At 34.7% G+C, this 25,595-nt stretch overlaps 1 protein-coding gene across 1 annotated transcript in view; it reads right to left on the reverse strand.

The window, feature by feature from the left end:
- tilB (touch insensitive larva B) overlaps positions 1-25,595 on the reverse strand; it is a 70,864-nt gene that overhangs the window by 30,498 nt on the left and 14,771 nt on the right. Inside the window, exons 5-13 of the mRNA XM_090401891.1 lie at positions 19,338-19,434; positions 17,078-17,153; positions 16,432-16,482; positions 16,235-16,288; positions 14,820-14,914; positions 9,662-9,748; positions 6,320-6,400; positions 2,667-2,732; positions 704-869 (exon numbers count right to left, since the gene is read on the reverse strand). Of these exons, the coding sequence (XP_090258017.1) occupies positions 704-869; positions 2,667-2,732; positions 6,320-6,400; positions 9,662-9,748; positions 14,820-14,914; positions 16,235-16,288; positions 16,432-16,482; positions 17,078-17,153; positions 19,338-19,434 (773 nt within the window). The remainder of the gene's footprint in view (positions 1-703; positions 870-2,666; positions 2,733-6,319; positions 6,401-9,661; positions 9,749-14,819; positions 14,915-16,234; positions 16,289-16,431; positions 16,483-17,077; positions 17,154-19,337; positions 19,435-25,595) is intronic.

Consider the following 25,595-nt stretch of genomic DNA (forward strand, 5'->3'; position numbering starts at 1 on the left):
ATGGATTGCAGTCATGACTACGTCCCAGCCATATGCTGGTCCCGAGCCCGGATAAAATTGGGGGGTGGGAGAAAGCAATGGTGAACTATCCTGTGAAAACCTCACCAGGAATACCTTGTGGGCAATGCCAACAAAGTCACCTACAGTCGGAAACTACTGAAAGGGAAAATCAGGTAAGGTCAGATGTTTGGACTCTAGAGCAAGGTTTCCGGATTTTAAAAAAATAAACAAAACAATATAAAAGAAATAATTAGTACTTCACTCAAAGTATTAATGCTCTATAGGTTTACAAACTGGGATTGCAGAAAAATAAATAAATAAATAAACTGAAAATTATTAAATTCCATCTAACCAGCAGGAAATTTTTAATATTGTTCGAATCATTTATGCAAAGTTTGCTAACAAAATACGCTTGAAACCGAAATCGAGCCACATGCATATCTTCTTGTGTTTAACATAAATATCACATTTTATTATATTTCATCCAGCCAAACTAATAAAGTAATATATGATAAATAAAGTGATTAATGAAATTAAAAAATATAAATAACAATAAAATGTTTATTTTATTATTATTTGATGTGAGGAGATGCACATTTTAACATATAGCATAATAAGTTTCTAACAAAAGCGTTTCCAGAAATCAAATATTGAGTAATGAACATAATTTTTATATTATGCAAATTAGGTTTTTGAACTTTACCTTTGGCATATGAACGAGCAAATGTCCAGTCACTTGAGCCCTTTGTGCTTTTGATGATGAGATTTGCACTTCCTCTGGGAGCGCCATCTGGAAGACCTTTCCTTTTACTGTAATCCGAACGTATCTCGGTTGTACGTCTACATCAAGATATTCAGTATCTAGAAACCTAACGCGATAGGCATGTGCCAAAACCAATGGTGATTAGTTTTCTTCTTGTTAGAAATAACAAATAATCATTAATATGCACAGAACAACTTGAAAAACTTTCTTTTAATAAGAATTTTAATCTTTATTGATATTTCCTTTATGTGAAGTGACCGCTGAAACTAATCGAGTGAAAAAATTACAATGAACAATTTTTTAAATAGTTTATGCTAAAACTATTTTATCCCTGTTTGTAAGATCACTCAGTATTTTCTATGCTCAATATTTTATGAAGATATTTTTACTTCAAAAACTAAATCACTATATATGGACAAATTTGAAAAGTATCATTATTATTACTTTATTTACAGAACCTGAAACAAAACCAAAACAAGAATTCATTCTACCAAGAATGTGACTGGTAATACAGAGAAGATCAGATTCTACCTGAGAATCTAAAAATAGTAGATCAAATGGCTGGTTGATGTTCAATTCTTCCAAAAGGTTGGACATCTTGGAAATTGCACCAAGTGTGCCGATACAAACTGGAATGAGTGTGTGTTTAAACCACTGCCGGCCAACTTCGATTGCCAGATCTCGATATTTAGTAACTTTCTACAGTATGCAGCCTCTGTATACAAGCAGCGTAGTCGTCATGTTGCTTCAGATAAAAACTTTTGTTTGTTCAGGCTTGGGTAAAGGATTAAAATAAAAATATAATTTTAAGTCAAGTATAATTTATAGCATAACATTATGTAGATTTAACATGAAGCCAGTTAGCTCTGAGAAAATAAATGAGCCTATCAAAACTGAGAAAGATGAGGATGAAATTCTAATTTAATCAAGTGAACCCGATGAAATATTTCTTCCTCATCTTTCTGTTATCCTATAGACATCTGGTACGCGTGATGTGCTACATCTCAATATAATTTTATGTTAATTATTCCAGTAAAATAAGCACATAACTTACTACAGTTGCGATTTGTCCTTCAAACTGAAGCTGATTCAGTCGATATGGCAATGGAAGAGTTTTTCCTTCAAAAACTAGATTTTTCTTTCCGCAAAATTAGGCGACCCGCAGAGAACACACTCAGTTAACAGACAAAATACGTTGCCTTATTGCCATGCACTGAGCTGGGGGGGGGGGGGTCAGGAGTTAGGAAGTATAACTCATTTCATTTCATTATTTCTGTCTTCTCTGATTTTAGGCATTGTATGAATTGTCGTCCGTATTGAACGTGTTTGGAAGTTTCGGAGATCAAGTGTATTCAATATATGTTATGGTACAAATATTTAACTCCATGTTTTTAATTTTATTCAAATATAACTTATTTATATCATATTCGATAGCTCAGCCGAAGTGGCAATTGAATCTTAATGAAAATATATTTATGACAAACAATTAAAATAAAAATAAAAATAAAGCGTGACTATAGTGTATACTTAAAATCTCTTGAGTATATATAGTGATTTATTTTTATTACGGGAATGGTTTTTCATTTCATTTATTTTTTTTTATATAAGAAATGAGTGATATGGGTTGAATACTAATGTTCTTAATATTTTGGCTGGACTTACTTATATAGTATGTATAAGAGAAAAAAAAAAAAAAGGGTACAGTGCTATTCTATTAACCTAAAAGTAAATATTTGGAGTACTCAGTGTTGTTTATTTGTTTCGGTGCAGGTAAGTTAGGGAATAAATATAACATATAAAATATAAAGTAATCTCATAGATAAGTATATTATATTAAATTAGCATAAAGAATAATTGTACAAGAAAAGTTGTTGATAAAATTTTAATATTATTGACCACAAACCTGTACAAAGCAACTTCAAGCTGAAAAGCATTATTTTCTTCGTCGTCTGTCAGTTGAAAGTCCAACCTATATAGTGAATAACAAATTTATAAATAATTATAATTATATTTAAATCATAAAATATCATGAATATATTGAAATGTATAAAAATATAATTCACATACCAAATTAAAACAAATTTTTATAGACGATGTGCGTATGTGTGGTGGGGATGAATCCTACTCACAAAAGGCTGGTTGCAACCTTGTCGTACTTCTTATTGTGCTATCGTCTATCGAAGGTCAGCGACCATCTTGGCGAACAAACTGCGCTCTTGTGCTAATCTGAGCAGTTGTGCACTGCTCTTTCCTGTCCACGTCTTGATGTTGTCAAACCATGATATTCTTTTTCTTCCTCTAGTTCCTTTGCCACCAATTCTTCCTATCAAAATAGTTTGTAGAAGTTGGTATTTGCTGTTTCTCATGATGTGGCCAAGATATGATGTTTTTCGTTTCTTGATTATTTGTACAAGATGTTTAGCTTTGCCAATGGATTTTAAGAACATCTTCATTGGTAATTTTTTCTGTCCATGATATCTTTAGCATTCTTCTGTATAGCCACATCTCAAAGGCTTCGATTTTCTTGATGGTTGTCGCCTTCAATGTCCATGTTTCAACTCCATAGAGCAGAATAGACCACACGTAGCATTTCATCATTCGGCATCTGACTTCCATGTTTAGGTCTTTATTGCAGAATAGTGTTCTCATTTTCATGAAGGACTGCCGTGCAACTTCAATCCTTGTCTTTATATCTATTTCTGGATCCCACCGTTCATTAAGCCAGCAACCAAGATATTTATATCTTGACACTTGATCAATATTTTTCCCATTGAGTGTCAGTTTCATTGATGAGGCTGGATGTTTGCTGATGATCATGTAGTTTGTCTTGTTGATGTTTATATTTATTCCCATTCTTTGGCTTTCTATGTATACTCTGTCAATGAGTTTTTGGAGATCCATAATATTATCTGCAATTAGCACGGTGTCATCTGCATATCGAAGGTTGTTAACAATCTTTCCATTTATTGTGATTCCCTCTGAACATTCTTCCAATGTTTTTTTAAAGATTACCTCTGCATATATGTTGAACAGGAGTGGTGAGAGCACACATCCTTGTCTCACTCCTCTTTTGATGTTAATATCACTGGTGGTAATGTTGTCTAATTGAACGGTAGCTGACTGATTCCAATACAGATTTGTTATTAGTCTTTTATGTCTTGTTCGTCTAGCCTTATTTGTTGAAGGACTTCAACTTCCTTGTCGTACATTTTTTTAATTTCCTGAGTGGACTAAGAATTAGATAATCCGAGACATTAGAGACCAAGAATGGAAAATTTTCAAGCTACGTGGGATCTCCAATAAGGAGTAATGGCCTCACATTAGACGATGAAATACAGCTACCACCTAATGATATTCAGAAACATCCATTTCCACATGGATGTTTGCGAATTCAAAGCCGCAGCCTGTGGGTGTGGCGAAAAAGCCAATTTAGCAGGTCGAGAATTGGCTATGCAGAATCAGGAAACCTTCCCAAAGATTCTGGGCTACGCAGACAGAATTACGTTCCACAAATTAGACTGCTGTAGATCCATACTATAGATAACTCCACAACATTATCCCACATATGTTCAAGCTGAAATCCTGTGCTTCAGGAGGTGAATAGTTCCCGGAAGATCAAAAGATTACGAAGCACTATAATCTCTAGTGCGTGCATTATCGTGAACCAAGGATTAAATATCTGGAACTCTGATTTCTAGTAACCAAATTTGTGGAATTTTTTTCATCCTCTTCGGGCCTCCCATAAAAAGGTGATGGTATCAAAACGTGCAATGAAACTCGCCACCCATCTATACGATTCACAAATATCTATGCCACAGTAGTATTCGAACGCATCATTCTTAAATGCACCACACTGCATCTTTCAATACAATACATCGTGTGAAGTAAGACGGATTTATATTATTCGAAATACGCATGATTAACTTGTCTGCAATAGTTTTGTTTGTATTAGGGATGTGGAGAAGCATGATTTGGCCGAATGCAAGAATACCAAAAACAGTTTTGAACAACAACAAACAATACACTTAATAAAATGAATTTTAGTGCCGGTATTTAACCGCATAGGACAACTTGATAGCAAAAATATTTATTCTGATGACTAGTTTCGTTGGGCTTGGCAACAACCGTCAAGCATTCATATTGCACATCGCACATTCCCACTGGAAGTCTCCCTTTTTTCAAATATTTACCTTAATTTTTTTATTTTCATTCACTACTCCTGACGATGTGAAACACAGGTATTTCACGAAACTAGTCGTGTGTCTGAATAAATATTTTTATTATCAGGTTGTCTTAAGTGGTTAAATATCGGCAGTACAATTCATCATGACCTCATACGTAGAATCTCATTTGATCGGAAAGACCTGGGTTAGATTCCCGTCCACGACACGAGGAACCTTTATCAGGTCTTTTCGACTAAAAGGTGGGTTATCTACAGACATAAATACTTACTGTAGAGCAGCGCTTCCCAAACTGTGGGCCGCGGTCCCCTTGGGGGGGGGGTAGGTTTTGTTGAGAGGGGCCGTGAAATAATGAAAACAAATATAAAATGTTTTAAGACTAAGTAGATTTTTTTTATCTTAAAAGAAACGTATTTAATTTTTATTATTTATTATTTATTTTTTGTTATTTTTTATATTTTAATGAAAAAAATCACACATTGGTGCGGGTTCGCAAATTTCGCTTCCTGCGTATTTCGGCCCTTAACGAATATTAGTAAATATATGCTTATTCATATAAGTTTCATTTCAAAGCAGAAATCTAAGGATTGCAGTTTCAAATATTTCACCTGATATTGGTGTAGCAGTATTGAAACACATCCATCACATTAAATTGTTATTAAACTTCTTTTATATTTTAAATTCTTTCTTTATTACTAATCGTTTTATGTTTCATGTACTTGTACTGCAAATGTACAATAACAGTATATCTATCTATATAAAAATATGAGATAATGTGTCATGTCAAATATCTATGTAAGATGCTAAAAATGTATTATTTGCATTTGATTTTTGTAATATTCGCTGTGTATGTTTTGTATTGAATATAAATACAATAAATATTATAATAATACATGTCTATATTACGATTTTTTGAGGGGGGCGAGAAATATTTTAATTTTTCCAAAGGGGACCCTGACATCCAAAAGTTTGAGAAGCACTGCTGTAGAGCAAGGAGAAGACACCTTGTTCCATAATCATTTTTCCTTAGTAAAGTAGTATATTGTTATCCACCAACCATAAGATTGAAGAGAGAAGTAGAAGCATCTAGCTTTCGTAAAGAAATGCTCAATAAAAATTGATTTCATAAAAGATTGATGAAGGAGTAAATATTAGGTAATGAATTTTGTTGAACGTATTCAAATTATCACTAGATCATATATTACATATTGATTTTAATCAAACGTTTCGCAGAAATTAAGTGAATTTTAATACACATGAACAAATACTTGTAAAATAATAATAATAATAATAATAATAATAATAATAATAATAATAATAATAATAGTAATGACGTAAGGATAATGATAATAAAAATAGAGATAATATTACTTACTTAGGTTCATTAACATTGAGTATTCTGCCATCATCAGTGATAAGTTTTCTCTCTGGTTTAGGACTTTTCTTTTCAAATGTTCTGTAGTAATAGAAGTGGAGAAAAAAGAAAATAAATTACATTACATTACATTAACGAACATGACCAGTTTTTATTTCTACCATGATTTATTATTAGGGTAGACCAGGTAATAGTTGGCATGAATTTCAGTTTTCGATTAAGAAAAAAAAATCCAATATATAAGGTTCTATTGTTTCTGCAAAATATATATCAATAATACTCTATAACTTTCAATAACAGTAATAGTAACTTATTTAAAGCGTATTCGCATGCGAATAGCAAACTCTAACCACACTGCTCGAAAAATTTGACAGAACAAATTGTTTTTGATATTTTATTTTTAGCAGTCTCTGAAGCTGAATATTTGATGTATTAGACATTCTGGCATGCAAATTCCAAGTATCCAATAGAAATTGATCTACCCCTCGATAGGTCCGTACACAATGGAAACATATCACTTCATTTCTGTGTTTTGCCTTGCCCATTGGGTTAGTCATATCTCTAGTGAGTTCACGATGGCAAGTAATCACTTTTAGATGATTATTTGAGATGGTCAGCTTTTGGACGACTTGAAGCCCCTCAGTCGCAGGCTAAGATGACATGTTTGTTTAAAGTGGCACGAAATGCTGTCTCGGCACTGGATGAAGTTTCAGGAGAGAACCATTACAAGAACTAGCCAAGATCGCCAGAGGGTTACGTCAGACAGAAGACTGATGTTTGACTCTGACAAGAAGGGAACCCTACGATGTCCTATCACCAATTGTCTCTTGAGGTTACTGTGGGCACAGGTGAATATTCTAACAGTCCGGTTGAAAAAAAACATTTCTAATCGGACTGTTTTCCTATCCGGTGTATTCAGGACTGGGGCAACTCGTGGTAAACACGAGTTGCTTCAGTAAAATACTTCAGGCGCAAACTTGTTTGCTTAGACTTGGATAAGGGATTAAATCAAGTATATATAATTTCTTGGTATCTTTAATTTATGATATAACCAAGTAGGAAAAACTTTCAACAACTTTCTCTAATCTAGAGTATTTTAATAATAAGGTGTGACACCTTTCGATAACTCGTATAGGAATAAAATGACTTCTGCATTAGTTCAACATTTGGTGTTTTCAGCATTGACAGTATTCCTGTCAATGCTGAAAACACCAAATTGGTTTCATGTGAAGTTTATTCACGTGAAACTAATTTATCACTGTTTTCAGATTTGTATTGGCCATGTTTCCATTTCACTTACAGAATTTGCAGAAGCAAAGAAACCTTGGGGAACACCGCAGTTTAGCTGTGAAATTGCTATAGCTTTCATTAATTTTTACTGCTTTTGATCTAGACGTTAAATAACTTTTAAACCAGGCATGAGCACAGCCTCTAATTCCCATAGTCTCTAGTCTTTTTTTTTTTAATAAAATATCATAGGATACTGTGTCAAAAGCTTTCTGGAGGTCTGGAAAAACTGTTAAAGTTAGTCTCGTGATGAGTGAATCAATTTTGTGAAGTTCAGCAGCGCGTGCTCAGTACTTAGTTTCTGTCTAAATCCATACTGGTTCTTAGAGAAGAAGTATAGTTATATCAATATCATCCATAACATTTTATTAGCCCGGAATAACAAGGATCGTGTTGCTTGTTGGTTGGAGGCCAAGCTTCGAAACATAAGTAACAGTCCCCTAAACAACACTCTCTCAATATATGTTCCTTAAACATAGAAGGACTATCTAAATCCAAAGCCGAAGTCATTGGCAAAATAGCCAAAGACAAAGCAATTGAAGGCTTGGCTCTCCAGGAAACCCATATACCTGACACAACCCTCAATAGACTAAAGATCCTAGGCCTAATTCTCGTGTCTTATAACTGCCATCCCAAGCATGGGCTGGCAATCTACATCCTGCCTGGCCTCAAGGACATAACTCAAAGTGTACCTGATGCAGAATACTCCATAGGCATTAATGTTCAAAATACCACCATCTACAATGTCTTCAAACCACCATCGCAATCTTGGCCTGATCAGATGGACTGGCCACCACGACCACCTCACCCTGCTATGTTGGTGACTTCAACATAAATGGCAGGGTGAGGTTTTGGTGGTATATATATATATATATATATATAATAGCCCCACATAGTGTGAATCTCATCACACCATGTGGGGAAATTCCTCTAACAACCGGGACGGTAATAATCTAGTTAACTGGTTGGATACATATAACCTATATTTGATTTACGATGCCAAGCAGGAAGGCATTCTCCACTTAGCCAGATGGAACAGAACCTACACCCCAGATCGGTGCATAATCTCTAAAGACTCTGAAGACCACCCTATGCCAACAACCAGAACCATCCTCAACAGAGTCCCTAATAACCCTACACTAATAGAAACAGGTACATCAATCCCAGTCATCAGCAGAACACCAATTGCTAGATGGAACCTTCGCAGGTCCAACTGGAATGCTTTTCAGAAAACAAATCGAGCAAACCATTACAGCAATTCCACCCACCCCTAATTGCTATCCAAATTGTGTAGCTCAGTGGAAGTGACGCTTGCTTCCTCTGCGCTTGGTCGCTAGTCAGATTTAAGTTCAAGTCTAGTCTCCGACTGGAGGAACTTTTTCTAAGCCTTTCTTAGTCGCCGACTAGATTCGAAACAAAGGAAGACTTCTTGGTTTCAAATCTAGTGGGCGACTGGAGGAAATTTTTTTAAGCCTTTTTTCGACCGGTTCCCGAGTTAGTCGATTTCTGGCACCGGCAAGCGGATTTTTTCTCCCGGAAACTTGGTTTTTCGTCCGGTAAACTCAAGAGAATCGACCGTCGAACCCACACTATTTCAGACATTAAATATATTGTGTTAGGGTTAGGGACCAAAAGATGGCGGCACTTGTTGAGCCGTGATAGCCTGGGTCAGCTATTTCTCATTGGATAGCAGTGGAGATTGAACTGCTCACTCAGTCTCCAAAAGTTAGATAGGGCTTAACAATGGCCTCGTCTACCCCCTATACAGGAATAAAAGGCGTTAGCTGATTTTTTTTTTTTTTTGAAAATATAACAATATTTTTTTGCTTGCACATATTTGCATTCGAAAAATGTTTACCGATGGAATTAAATATTCCTGCTGAAAAATGAATGCGTTTATATCTAAAACTAGAGGGTTTAATCTATTAAACCCTATAAATTTAAACTCTAACTAGAGACACTTATCTTACTTTTAAAAAAATGTGCGAGAATGCAGTTGATGCATTGATCATTGATATATTCTGTTTAGAAATTACAATGAAAAAAAAAAATTACTTATTCTTTTCTTTTTGAAGTTTTTCCATACGCTGATGAATTTCTATTCGAGACTCTGGAGTATGTTCACAAGGTTCTTCCCAAAATCTGGAAATGAGAGACAAGTTTATCAATGCAGAAATGAAAGGCATTCTTCTGTAGGTAGGAATTGCAATTAAATATAAATAATTATGCATAATATATAACATATAAATGAATATATAACAAAGATAATATTACTTTCATATACTAATAACTAAATTATTCAAATTAAATCATACCTTAAATTTTTACAATTGTTTAAAAATATTTTTTTTATTAAAAATAATAGCTAATGGTTAAAATTAATATATTAGTAAAATAAATAAATAAGACGTTTATTTTGTTTTATTTATTTATTTTATGTTTTTCGAATCTTAGATAGGATTAAAACCCAGCCAAAGAGCGCTGCTGTTAGTGGTTGAACTACACAAGCTAGAAAGTCTACTGACATTAATATTATTATTATGATTATTATTATTTGACACCTCCAGGGAGTCCAAAGACTCATCGAGGGAGAGTGTGCCAACAGTATCGAACGATTGGTACCCTTCCAGCTACTAACCACGCTCAAACTTACTTAACTGAGCTATTAGTAGCAGAGGTTCTACCAATCGACCAACCTTTGCCGGCATGATGTGATGATATGCAAGTACCTTAACGAAAGATTATATATACACTATTACTTTACATTATTGCATATAAATATAGATATGTAAGAACATGTGCAAACGTAGATATAAAGGCTAGATTATTAAAAGGCCTGACTGGCTCACCTTTTGAACCTTTCAATTATTAAGTCAAAAATATTGAACATTTCATAAAAAAAAAATAATAATTCACTAATGTCTTTTATTCTCCAAAGGGAATAGGCAAGACAGTTTTGCCACTGACTATCTTTTTATAAGTTCGTTGGCCAGTTCAGTCTCTACTCTTGACGATCACTGATAGCTGGCTCAAGACTATCAATGATTCAAAGGTATCATTGAAAGTATGGCAGAAAGTACCGTCATTTTGTGGTCATCATCCCTATATATTATTCTTTAAACACATGTAAGGTGTATGGTCAATATTTTTGATTAGGGATGAAAAACCTGAGATATTTTGCACAGGTTTTTTAATCCCGCAGGCAAGAAAATCGATTATAGACCTTGTACTCGTATGTATTAACCTAGTGCCGTGGAACAAACGCTATTTACATAGGCTACACAGGCACCACTCTGAGTATATCGAATCCACGGTAAGGAATATGATCACTCTTTTTATGAATGTTGCCATAGAACATATGATAACACTATGTGAAGATAAACTCTCCAAGAAATGTCACTCTTGAAGTATTCCAGAGATTCAAATAACTTCATATATTTGAATCTCTGGAATACTTCAACGTGAACTTCTGGAATAATTCTGAAACGTTCTTGGCCTAACAATGAAAAAACGAATTTATAATTTCAAAATTATTTTTATTTTTCGACATAATCTCCCTTAAGACTAATACATTTATTCCAGCTATGCTCCAGCGCCATTATCCCGTTATTGTAGTGGTTCTCAGTAAGATCTACAAAATATCCCTCTACAGCTGCAACCAGCTCTTGATTCGAAGAAAAACGCTGACCAACGAGGAACAGTTTTAGTTTTGGGAAGAGATAGAAGTCAGAGGGAGCCAAATCTGTGGAATAGGGTGGATGTTCAAACAATTCCTAGTGCAATTCCTTAATTTTCCCATTGCCAAAAACACCTTTGTGGGCGGGTGCATTGTCCTAATGAAAGATGATTTTTTTTCTTCTGCAAACAACCGGGTCTTTTCTCACGACTTTTTTCGTCTAGTCTGGTTAAAAGATCGGAATAATATTCCCCATTATTGTTTTACCCTTTTCAAGATAATTAATAAACAAAATGTCTTTAAAATCCCAAAACACCGATGCCATAACCCTTGTCTTCTTTGGCGTTGAACAACCGGCCACTAATTTGACTGCTGTTTGGATTCTGGTGTGTACTGGTGAATTCATGTCTCATTCATAGTAATAAATCGACGCTCAAAATCAGAACGCTCCAAGACTGTTCAGAGATTTTCATGCGAATGTGTTTTTGATCTGCTGTGAGCAAGCGTGGCATCCATCTTTCGCAAATCTTTTTCATTTGCAATTCTTCATGCAAAATATATCCTACACGTTCTTTTGAAATGCCTATAGTCTCAGCAATTTCACGCACTTTGATTTGCCGGTCATCCAATACTATATCGTGCACTTCATCAATGATTTCTGGTGTTGTTACACTTTTTGGACATCCTTCACGTGGATCATCTTCAAGGCTGGTACGGCCACGTTTAAACTCGGCAGCCCATTTCTTAATTGTCGAAAACGAAAGAGAAGAGTGCCCATAAACTTTTATGAACTTTGAATGAATTTCTTTTGGCGTTACACCTTCTTTTACAAAGAATTATATAACCGCACAATACTCAATTTTATCCATTTCAAGGGATACAGACAACACTTTTTTTCAGACAGCTGTATAAAACAAACTACCTGATAGAATGACTTGCAATTTCACATGGATACTTAGGATAGATGCAGCAACTTAGAAAAAGAAAACCGTGCTGATTTTTTTTTTTTTTTTTTTGATTTTTCAATAGTGTTGCCATATATGATCGAGGACGAGAACCTTTCAAACCATCCTCGTACAAAAGCAATATTTTTAAACAGAACTCTGGCCTGTAAATAGGGAATAAAGCGGTATTGCGCATCTGTGTAAGTTGAATATCATTTGTCAGCTAGATGTTCCTTCAGTAGTCCAAAAAGATGGAAATTACTGAAGCTGTGCAGCGAATAAGAGCCTATTTGAAAAGTTTTATGAACACACGAGAGCACTTAGTACTCAGAATGTGCAAACTTTTTTAGAGTCAACATAGTCATTGATACTGATATGCTATTCTGCGGGATGGCAAATCATAAGCTATTACACTCAGAAGATCATATAGACCTCTTTCAATCAATGCTTGCTTTATACATATCTGCTATAACTGGCGATTTCTGTTTGTGTAGAGTCTTAAAAATGACGGTACGATTCTTACACGATCGTGGGATCACATTAGATGTGCATACTTTTAGTTGTTAGATGACCGGACTACTAGAGATATCATCATAGGTAGAGATACACAGCGTGATCGGATTTTAGCAGTCATACTGTTATAATGATAACAGTATGACTGCTAAAAATTAAAATCTTATAACAGTAAATACTGTTATAAGATTTTATAATGAATGGTATGGTTGTATGAATCTTATATAATTCCATCTGATTTTCATATTAAGAAACAGGAGATGGAAACTGTCTTTCACGCTATTCAAATCCCTGGAAAGACGGATTTTCGTGTCCCAATGCTTTGTCACTTAACTTTTTGAAACACTCTCCTGTTATATTATACTTCATAGCAGGTTCACATATGATGTAATTCCCTCAGTCTACCTTACACTTGGAATTATGTTTTATCAACCCTCTGATTCTGTCATATTAGTAATTAATTTCATTTAAATGGTTTCTTATATGATCTTAGCCACTGAGACTGTCAATTTTGTCTTTGTCGTGCATTATGTCACATTCCGATCACACTTCCAATACCAATGGCCAGCGACCTCTATTGTACTTTTATAAATAGTCCTCAAACTACTTTTTATTCCCCAAAGAGAGTAGGCAGGACTATTTTAGTTCTTACTTTTGTAAAATGAGAGACAAAAGTTGTCACCAATAGCTTCTCTCATGCCTACCGATGATTTTAAAAAAAAAAAAAAAAAAAGAAAGAATAAAATATCGCAGACTATTACAGTCATCATGTGATCTTATACCTTAACTCGTATTATTTTCTGAAACAATATGAGTTCTACGTCAATTTTTCGGAGACTCGGTGTTAAAAATCTCAGGTTGTACAGAAAAGGCTTATCCTGCTTACGCCCAAGATTGGCTAACTGAGGGATCAGGCTTTTCTTCTGGATCCAGCCTGATTGCAAGTTAGTCTGTACTGTTATAAGTTTAATCCAGTCACCCACAAATTTCCTTTAATTCACAGCTGTAGTGGAACTTCTAACGGTCTTTTTTCTAGCGTTCTAGCATTATGGAATTAGAAATGTTACCACAAGATTACACGAACACCTTTGTAGTTTTATACATGCACCAAAATTTTATTAACATCCATATGCTAAATGTAATCCATTAATTACACATTACACAACACAAACTAATGACACATGGTAAGCATTAGTTACAAATATGGAATAGACAGCGTTCGAGATACAATATTCTCGTGTATCTGTTTCCTGGCTCGAGCACTACATTCCCATTTCGAAGTAAGGAAGAATAGAATGGAAGCCAGTTGGTCGGGTAAGATTTCGAAAACCGCTGCCTCCTATTGAAATGGTCACAGCGTTCCAGAACTTGCAGATCTAATTGTCCCAGAATTGTACGCTAAACAGAAAGGAAAAAAAAAAAAAAAACATTAGGTCAAAGTTGGATGTGCGGCTGGAAACAGTTCATCAAAACAAACACAAGCGAAAGATCAACAGAAGTGCTACAACTGATCAAGAAACTGTGGGTAGAAACGGAGATTGTAAGATAATGTATCTGAATGAAATATAAAAGCAAATGACTACAGAAGGTTCTACCGTGTTTTTTTTTTTTTTTTTTTTTTAAGCAAACATTCTGGCTAAGAACAAAGGTGCGTGTCACTGAATATTAGCGAAATGGAGGAATGTCAAAGGGCGTAATGAATCCTGGTACCAGTTATTCCAATCATCCAAAAATATCAAATACGAGTACTAGCATAACTATTTCAGAGCAAAACTTAAATTCAATATAAATTGAAATGTGGCAATTGAGGATAAAACGCATCCTTAATAAATTAATCTGCTAATAAAACCAGAAAAAAGGAAGGAATGATAAACATAGGAGAGACAAAGGTATCACTGAGACATCAATTTAAATTCATACAATATTGATAACTAAGGGTTACACCATACCAACGCTGAACCTTTATTGCAAATGACAAAACATTCTTTTTAAATGCCTATAGACAAGTCTTAATGTTCATAAAAAATTCTCTTACACTACTAAATATGACGTTTCATTATTTGGCACAAGTAGAACTTACCGTTTTTCTCTCTCTTCTTTTTCTTTGTCAGTCATTTCTTCTGGATTACTATTCGTGTCCGTTTCTATTCCCTTAGATTTCTTTTCCTTCTGTTTCTTAATATCAGAAAAATAAGAAAGAAAAATAATAATTATTATATATATATATATATTTGATGCAACGGTTTACACGGCTATATGACATAATTAAATAAATTTAATGACTATTATCCGAGAGATACCAAACTAGAAAAAATACTATTTATTATTTGAGAGCATAACTAGTTTTGTTTTCTTAGAAACTTCATCGGGTACATAACATGAAAAGCGACATACAAAAATATTCATTACAAGAGGCAGCTATTAATTAACCAGCAAACGTACTACTGAGGTTTGAAGCCATTCTGAATGCCATAGTATTGTTCGACACTTTCACGCGGGCATAATCTTGTGTATGCCCAATTTGGATAGCTGAAGAGTGACAGATAGGTTACAGCTAGGGTTAGTATTAAGATAGACCGAATTGTGGACATTTTCTGTTGACTCCACAGTTCTTCTCTCAAGTTCATAGTAGCATTTAAAAATGTTTTCTGATTTGTTCCAGATCATAGAAAAATGACAGAATCTTCCTCGTTAAGAAATGATTAGATAGTACGCTGTCTCTAGTCCTGCCATATGTAATGTCTCTCACATGTTCTTTCGGAAATACGCAACTCAATGAATTTTTCCATCTGACCAAAACATGGCACATTGCAGTTACACCAAAGATGACAAACTCCTGGATACTTTAGGCTGTCATGTTTAGGTTTAGGTGTGCCGAGTAATGAACGGAGTTTGGAAAGAAGAGTAAAAGAAGTGCAGATTTTTAATTTCTTGAGAATTTTAGCCAACTTTGGTGAAACGGAGCTGATATTCGGTAGAGATATAAAGCCTTTTACATGAGTACTATCTTCACTAGTGAGCAAGTGGATTAAAAAGCAGCTTCCGAACAGTCTGTTTAGAACAGCCGTTTTTTCCTGAAAGATTGTAAGAAGAAACTGTAGTTCTTTGGTGATCTCTTCTCCTTCACTAAGGAGGGAGCGAAGACGTTTACCCAAAGTAGAAATGATGCCAAGATTTTTGGGCGAATAATGATGAGATTGCTTGAACTCACTATCAACGATGGCCAAAGAATGAAGATCATCTGCTCACCGACGTTCAAATGTTAGTTAGTAAAGGAGCGCTGTCTATTTCCTTTGGTTATAAGAGGTGTTAAAGAATTTATTTATTTAAATTTAATTCATGGCAGGCATTAAGCAGCTGATTTTTTCTACTGAAATATATACATTTCCATTAGAAATTACTGCAGTTTTTTATTTATTTTTTTACTTACGAACGAAATCACATAACCAAAAATACAGTATTAAGTGAGAATTGTATTGCAATATATTTCAATACCTTTTTCTCTTGTTCCTGTTGTCGAATTATATCTTTTTTCACCTTTTCATACACCTAAACCCGAAAGTAAACCATTTTTAAATGACAAGTTAATAGTCACAGAGATTACATTTATTAGGTTCTGAATTTCTGTTCGACAGTTCTAAAATTTAAACATTACTAAATTAAAGATTCAATTTCATCTGTTTTTGTCTTACTTGCATAGACTGGATCCTTTCGGAAATATTTATTTCTTTACCATCAAGCCTCTTAAAAATAAAAATAAAAAAGTTTAGAGACATCTGTTTGATAATTCATAATTAATCAAATCAAATAAAAAAAAAACTTTAAAATTATGTTTGAAATATCTTTATATAAACAAATAAGATGAATTGTAACGAGAATATATTTATACAAAAACTGGGGAAAGGCATTTTTCGAAAGTTATATTTGGCAGTCATATCTGCCAAACAAAAGCTTTTTTTAAATAAAAAAGCTTTCGTTTGGCAGATATGACTGCTTATCGTTTGATAAACTGGACTAACGTTATGAGCCAATGACATTAATGTTGTCAACATTAAAGACCTATATTCACCTTAACAAATTTACAAAAAATCCATTTGTGGGAGTTAACAGGATTTTTATCTGGAAAAACTTCACAATGATATTTGTGAAGTTTTTTTATCTGGGATGAATTTCGTCTCTTTCTTCTTGATGCCCGCCTCTGGTTCGCATCGGAAAAATGCAAACTTTCGAAATTTAGCCCAGTGCATCATCTTAATGCAATTCCTTTTTCTTTTTTTTTATGATTTTGATATTCATTCTAGTAGGTTTTGTTTATGGTTAAAAGCAAAAGTTACTCACTTGTAACTGAGGAAGACTTGCCACTACATATTCTCTGTAGTGCTCGAAATCAGTACAAGGATTGCCAGTGAGATATCTTTTAAAGAGAAATAAATTGGCATTATTGATGTACATATGAATAAAAAAAAAGATCCATATTAGATATAACTTTCACGATAAGAAATGTGTAAGGATTTCATTATCATAAGGACAAGTAATTTATCGCGTGGATACAGTTTGTCCAAAAATTATCCATATAATTTTTGAGAGGATAATGTTTGGACCAATTGTAGTAACTATACTAAAAATTGCTTGTTATTTTTTTAAATATTTTATTTTGAAGTTTGTAAATAATCTGGTACTGCCCATACATTTACAAACGTCCTATATTCTTTCAACTGTTAGAATCGCCATTAACTTATGAGCATTAAACAACTACCACAGTTGTCACGAAAATCAGAAGGGACATTTGGTCTGATTTTATTTTTCCTTCATTTCTTCCAGTAAGTGATGATTTTCAGGGTTATGTCGGACATCGTAGAGTGAACTGTCATTTCTTTTAGAAGATAAAGCATTATAAGAATGGCAAGTGGGATGACATTTGTGATTTCTATGGGTTTTTCTGTTCTAATCCAAAGAAAAAAAAAACACTACTTATAGATTTGGAAGCATTACATTCCATTTAAATTTTCCTGTTTACATTATCCCTTATCCTATCCTATCCTATCCTATCCTATCCTATCCTATCCTATCCTATCAGTGGTCCTAACAGGCACTTAAGCGCCCACGACCTTTCCAAGTATCCTTGGACTTCGCAACCGTAACTCCAGGATAAGGTGGTTAACCCTAAGCATCCCGTCCTATGTCTGTAGATGCTTGAGTTCAGGCATTATCCCTTAGTTCCCTTAATTCTCAAACAACAGTTCCAAAAATATTCAAGAGGAGAATGAGGGCTGGCTTTTATCAAAGTTTTTGAAGTTCCTTTTTCGACTACAATTAAGCTTCAAATGCTAAAGCTGCAAACAATCATTAACACAAAGTCATTTTGTAAGAACCAAAAACAGGAAATGTATATAACTTCCAAATGGATGGCAGTTCTTAGGATTCCTTTCCAAAGATACTAGCCATCGATTTCTATTTATTTATTTATTTTCTTTTAGACTAACCATCACGAAGAAGGGTTGCAAACCTATAGCACATTAATTCTCTACGTGGATAAATGAAATGTATTATATTATTATTATTATTATTATTATTATTTATTATTATTATGTAACACCTCCAAGGAGTCCAAGCACTCATCGCGAGAGTGCACTCTCTCTCTACTACACTAAACACATCTAACCGTCTTCCTTACGACTTAATACTCCAACTATACAACGCCATCTACCGCCATAGAACAGTTACTTCTAGAACTCTAAATTCTGAACTTCAAATTATTCTTTATTAGGAATCGGAGGAATCGGATAACCTAATTAACTTTAGCGTTAGCACTCAATCTTGTCTCTTTTTTTTTCTCAGAGAAGAACCCATCTCCTGCAATTGTATTTTATTTTTTTTTACAATACCCAAATCTCTTGTCAAGACAAGATATCCCTTCTTGAGATTATTTTAAGTACGAATCTTTCTTGGCATAAACATAATACTAGTATCTCTGACTCAGTTTTTAAAAAAGAGGCTTCTTCTCCAGGAATTACAATATTTCCAAACAGCTGTTAACTCTATACAAATCACAAAATCATTTATCTGGGTGTGGAATACTATATATTCACAATTACCTCCCCAATTCATGATTCAGGATATCTTTCACAGTTAACAGCATGCGTTTTCTGAATATATCACTGTACTTGAGAATGGCAGTACTTGTCTGTCTCTCTTTACTGGATGCCGTTTATAATTAGTAATAGTCTATGGCAGTTATCTCTGATTGGTTACTGGTGGAGACTGAACTTCTCCATCTGCAAAAGTTAGGACTAAAATATTCTATTATTCGGTATAGTGAATAACAGGTGTTAGTAGATTTATTTTATTAATTTTTTTAATTTATTTCCTGCAGAATATAGTTAGATTTGGACAATCAAAAAGATGGAGATAAATAATAATAATAATAATAATAATAATAATAATAATAATAATAAAGCCATCAGATATATAACAATATATATTTCGAAATAGTTGTAAGTCCGTGAAATAATTTTAATATTATCAGGGAAGAAGCATTGTGAGTGAAGTTCTTTTGTAACCTGTTTTTAAATAAAAACAGGTCAATTTTAATACTTACAGTTCTCTTAAATTGTAGTTTCCTTGCAGTGACTCCACTGATGTCAATTCAGCAATAAAGTTCACAGTCAAATCTAGCTTTTGTAACGATTCACAACCTGAAATATAGAAATATTTGTTGCAATTTATAACTTGTATAACGCGAAAATGCTTCATTCAAACATTATATGTTTGAATAAAGCATTTTCGCGTTATACAAGTGTGTTTATTTCATTACAAGTTTGCATTATATATAATGCAAACTTGTATATGTGCCGGGTGATTATAAAATAACGTCGAGTGTTCAGAGCCCTCTAGCGAGTAATGTATTGGACGAAACACACCAATATTCGGTAGATGTACACAGTCGAACATGGGGATTCGATTTAACGAAAAACAAAAATAGTATACCAAAAGTCGCCAACAGGGGAAATTGTGGCGGTGCCAAATTAATTTTAGTAGGTGTGACTAATGAATAACTAAATGGCAAATGAGAGACAGTATACATAAATTTTGACGTTTATTGCTAATTACAAATGAGGTTCAATATGACCACCATTCTGATGTTCCAGAAACTGCATACAGTGCACGACATTTATCACAGTAGCTCATAACATATCGGAATTGATTTGTCTCACTTGTAACGTTATTCGATTTTTCAAAGTTGGAATATTGGGTACATGTCCTTGATACACAATGCTTTTAAGGAATCCCCACAGCCAAAAGTCGCAAGGATTGGGATCAGGCGATCTCGGTGGCCATGGCGTGGGAAATGCATGACTAATGATTCTTCTGTCAGAGAAATGTTATCGCAAAACACGCTGTACCTGAAGTCCGATGTGGGGTGATGCACCATCGTGCATGAAGATTGTTGAATCGAGACATCCTCTTTGCTGCAGTTGTTGAATCACAAAGTTCTGTATATATTGGCATGGCTGTTAGCATTGACAGAACAGGTCACCGGTCCATTTTGGCGATTTTCCTCGTAAAAGTATGGACCGATGATTAAAGATGCCGTAAATCCGCACCATACTGTGACTTTGGGCGAGTGGATAGGCATGAGACACACGTGCGGATTAGTTGCAGCCCAAATTCGACAGTTGCATGTGTTAATATCGCCGTTCAAATAAAAGTGCGCTTCGTCACTCCATAAAATCTGCCATGGCCATGTATCATCCACTTCCATGCGCGTTAAGAATCTCAAAGATAAATTGATTCGTGTGGTCGCATCACCAGGGCGCAATTCTTGCACATGGCTGATTTTATAGGGGTAAAACTTCAACATCTGAAGTAGGATTTTCCACACGTGTGTGTATGCGATATCCGTTTGCCGGGATATTGCTCATGCACTGCTGGTACCCTGCACATTCGTCATCTCCTGTTCCACAATAGCAGTTGCAACTTGATCAACTTGTTGGTGATTGATTGGTTTGCATCCCTCCCCTGCCTACTTACACTGCTAGAGTTCCAGTAGCTTCAAATCGCCGAATCAGTTTTCGTAAGTTTGTTACACTTATCGGTCCTTTTCGTAAAGTTTTCATACGCCGAAAATAACGAAGACAAGCGCTGGCATTATTGTTCCGCTGATCACAGAGTTTGACTAACAAAGCATGCTGACGTAAGGTAAGAGGCATTGAAAATCAGTTCGTCTACGAATGATAAGAAATCTCACAGGTTTTCCTTTTATTGCATGATCGCTCACAAGAAACGCGATAATGCAAATGAATGCATTTTACTCGGTAAACAGCGCCAAAATTTCCCTTGGTAGAAAATATTATACATTAAAATAATTTATAATATTTTCTACCAAGTAAAAATGAATGTTCAGAATATATATATATACACTAGGGGGACTGCGTCCCCTGATGCCTACGGCGCCCAACCCCCCTAGTTCCGGACTGGTAGGTCGGTTCTCATTGAATTCTGATGACTCGAATTTTGAAGACTCGAAAGCGGGGTTCCGTCCCCTGGCGCCTACGGCGCCCAACCCCCGAGTTCCGGACTGGTAGGCTGGTTCTCCTTGAATTCTGATGACTCGAATTTTGAAAATTCGAAAGGGGGTTATACCCCTGGCTCCCCCCCCCCCCGAGTTCCTGACTGATAGGCCGGTTCGCCTTGAATTCTGATGACTCGAATTTTGAAGACTCGACACTCAAGTTAGCCCCTGAGTTTCAAAAAGTTTCAAATAACTTGACAAAAAACGTGACACAAAAACGTTACAAAAAAAGCTTATCATTTTATATATATATATATATATATATATATATATATATATATATATATATATATATATATATATATATATATATATATATATATATATATATATATATATATATATATGGCGATTAGTTTTTACTCGGTTGTTATACATTTCAAAAAATAGATTTAATGACTCCAAGACCGAGATAACATATAAAGATTTTAATGATAAATACTACTAGTTTCGGCATATAGCAGCCTTCTTCAGGTATATATATATATATATATATATATATATATATATATATTGTGATTGTTCATTTTTACTCGGTAGAAAATATTAATTAGTTTAAATGACTGATACTGAGAGATAAAGAGGTGACATGGTTTATTTAAAAAGATACTACTACTAGTTTACTAGTTTCGTTGAATGGATCAACTTCTTCAGGTATCACAATCAAAGAAATATACAAAAAATAACAGACTTAAAAATTGCATTAACAATACTAGTACAAAAGACTAGTAAATTTTGAAAACAGTAATGCGAGCTTGAGTTCCAAATAAAAGTTGATTACGTGCTGTCACGAGTGCGCCAGTATTGAACAGAGGCAATGTGTGCGTCAGAAAGAATGAAACTTATGCTTATCATTTTATATTATATATATATATATATATATATATATAATATAAAATGTTATATAAGCTGTTATTCATATGGGAAGAATCTAAGGTAATTTCTCTAGATTCGACAATCTTTCTTTCAAGTTCATCATAGCATACATGGATATTAGAAGTTTGTGTCCAGTCCACAATGTGTTGGCTGCCTTCATCTGAGTTAACAGAAAAAAGAACGCGGCTAGAGAGAGCGCTGGATCTAGTCCTGTTGTAGGAAATATCTCTACGGTGTTCTTCCATACGTAAAAGGATGGATTTAGCAGTTTGGTCGTAGTATGGCCTTCAACAATCATATAAAATCTTGTAGACTTCTGGAAACTGAGTGGGAAGATGTTTCTCTTTAGGTTTACTAAGTATGGAGCGAAAGGTGAGTTAGCCGGTATCATGCGGAGGTAGTGGGGGTTCACTCGGAAACTCGGATTTCTGGCCGGTTTGCCCAGAATAGGCAAACCGGCAAATTTGCAAACAGGGAAATTTTTAAGTCTCTGTTTCTGACTACAGTCAGAAATACTGTCTTCAGGGAATGCAGTAAGGAGTGCTACCCGGTTGCATTAATTAGCTGTAAGCCTCCTCGTTAGGGGGGGGGGAACTCAACCCGTCCTAGGATAGGATGGACGAGTGGATATGATATGATGGAATCACTGGAGCAGTGATGACCATGGAAATACCTAAAAGAGACACAGAACTGAGACAGTGCGCCTGTGAGATAGAGATTGAAGTGATGCTGTGAGAGAAGGATCATCTATGAGCTGAATTGCTCTTCTCTGGACAGCATCACGAATTTTTAAAGAGATTTTATGTACATCGCCCCAAGTGTGTGCGTAGAGTATTCGAGGGATGGGCGGATTTGGGATTTATATAAGGTTAGTAGCTGGATGGATGTAAAATAGCTTCTTTAGCGGAAAATAATGCCTAGTTATTAGAAGCTGATGAAGCTACCGATGTGATATGTTTGCTAAGTGAGATTGGAGGTAAATGTCATGGTTTGCCAATATTATAAGACCGTATAGTATAGCACAGGTTCTTAAACTTTTTTATCTGCGAACCCTAGCCGTACTTATACTGTAATGTCAGTTTTTGAGCAGTTTTAAATAAAATGAGAACTGAAAATAATGAGCATGTCTTTTGCAAACTGCACACATATAATTATATTCAATATTATATATTATAGCTTACAAACTTTACATATGCAGATAAAAATAAGATAATTAGAAAAAGCTGAATGAAAGGTTGTAGTGTAAAATAATTACAATAGTTCTATAATAAATATTTAATATACTCATATTTATCAATATTTGCTGCAACTCTATAAACTTTTTTGTGATCCTTAGAGAGGTTATAACCCACAGTTTAAGAACCACCATAGTATAGTAGACGATACTATAAAATGTACTCATATCGTATAGTATCTTGTATAACAAGATACTATTGCATATGCCAATAAACTTTAATAAGGGCAAACCGAGTTTGGTCGTAAATAATTCTCATCCCCCCCCCCCAGACTAATGACAATCAACAATTTGAATTTAATACCATGCCTGTGGAAGTTATCCAAGTTTTTCGTACGCTAAGGGGTTAGCATTGAGCACAGATATTGAATGTGAAAATGAAAAAAAAAAAAAATGCAATGAAAAATAAACGAAAAATTACCGAAACAACATATATATTTAATTTCATTACAAGGCATTATAATTTGACTTGGTTGCCTTCTAATTTGAATTGCGTGCGTCCATCTGTGTGTGTGTGTGTGTGTGTGTGTGTGTGTGTATGTGTGTGTGTGTGTGTGTGTGTGTGTGTGTGTGTGTGTGTGTGTGTGTGTGTGTGTGTGTGTGTGTGTGTGTGTGTGTGTGTGCGTGCGTGCGTGCTCGAGATGATGACACACACACACACATGGATGCACGCAATTCAAAATAGAAGGCAACAAGTCAGATTATAATGCCTTGTAATGAAATTAAATGTATACGCTGTTTCGGTAAATTTTCGTTCATTTTTAATTGCATTTTTTTTTTCACAATCGTGCTCAATATGATAAAACACACACACACACACACACACACACACACACACACACACACACACACACACACACACACACACACACACACACACACACACACACACACACACACACACACACACACACACACACACTATCATGGCTATCAAAGCTATGATTATCTCTGTTCTATCAACACTTATTTAAAAACAGTTCTCGTATGTCTTACAATGCTTGAAAATCTAAAATAAAATTATTTATAAAATTTATTAATCATTTAATTGATAAATCTTTTTTTTTTTGTTGTTGTTGTTGTTGATCTTTTGTCCTGAAAGTATATATCCTTCTGAGAGAAGGATACAGACCACTTGCATCCTCTGCATACCCCACAAGGATAAATGCTAATATAAATTTATTAAATACACTGCAACCTTGGTAATCGAACACCCATTAAATGAAAGTTTGTTTATTTATTTATTATCAAGCATGTACACAACTGAAAATAAGCATCAACCTGCGGTGCTATGTGATAGTGTGAGGATGACAAAAGACTTTCTGTGATAATCAAAAGATTTTATTTCTTTTATTACTTTTAAATATCTCAGAGTGAAAACTGTGGATTTACGAGGGTGGTCTGAAAAGTTCTCGGCCCAACAATGAAAAAACGAATTTATAATTTCAAAATTATTTTTGTTTTTCAACATAATCTCCCTTAAGATTAATACATTTATTCCAGCGATGCTCCAACGTCATTATCCCATCCCTGTAGTGGTTCTCAGTAAGATCTGCAAAATACCCCTCAACAGCTGCAATCACCTCTTGATTCGAAGAAAAACGCTGATCAGCGAGGAAGACTTTCAGTTTTAGGAAGAGATAGCAGTCAGAATGAGCCAAATCTGGGGAATAGGGTAGATGTTCTAACAAATCATAGTGCAGATCCCTTAATTTTCCCATTACCAATACACCTTTGTGGGCAGGTGCATTGTCCTGATGAAAGATGATTTTTTTCTTCTGCAAACCGGGTCTTTTCTCACGAATTTTTTCGTATAATCTGGTTAAAAGATCGGAATAATATTCCCCGGTTATTGTTTTACCCATTTCAAGATAATTAATAAATAAAATGCCTTTAGCATCCCAAAACACCGATGCCATGACTTTTCCTGCTGATGGAACGACTTTGTCTTCTTTTTGGCGCTGAGCAACCGGTTTCTGTTTACTGTTTTGACTGCTGCTTGGATTCTGGTGTGTAATGGTGAATCCAAGTCTCATCCATAGTAATAAATCAACGCACAAAATCAGTTTTATTCTTGCTAAAACGTTCCAAGCACTGTTCAGAGATCTTCATGCGAGTTCGTTTTTGATCTTGCGCAAAGCCGTTTCATTTGCAATTCGTTATGCAAAATATAT

This window comes from Typopeltis vanoorti, chromosome 12, assembly GCF_054136105.1.
Source record: "Typopeltis vanoorti isolate ZY-2024b chromosome 12, IOZ_Tvanoo_1.0, whole genome shotgun sequence".
NCBI lineage: Eukaryota > Metazoa > Arthropoda > Arachnida > Uropygi > Thelyphonidae > Typopeltis > Typopeltis vanoorti.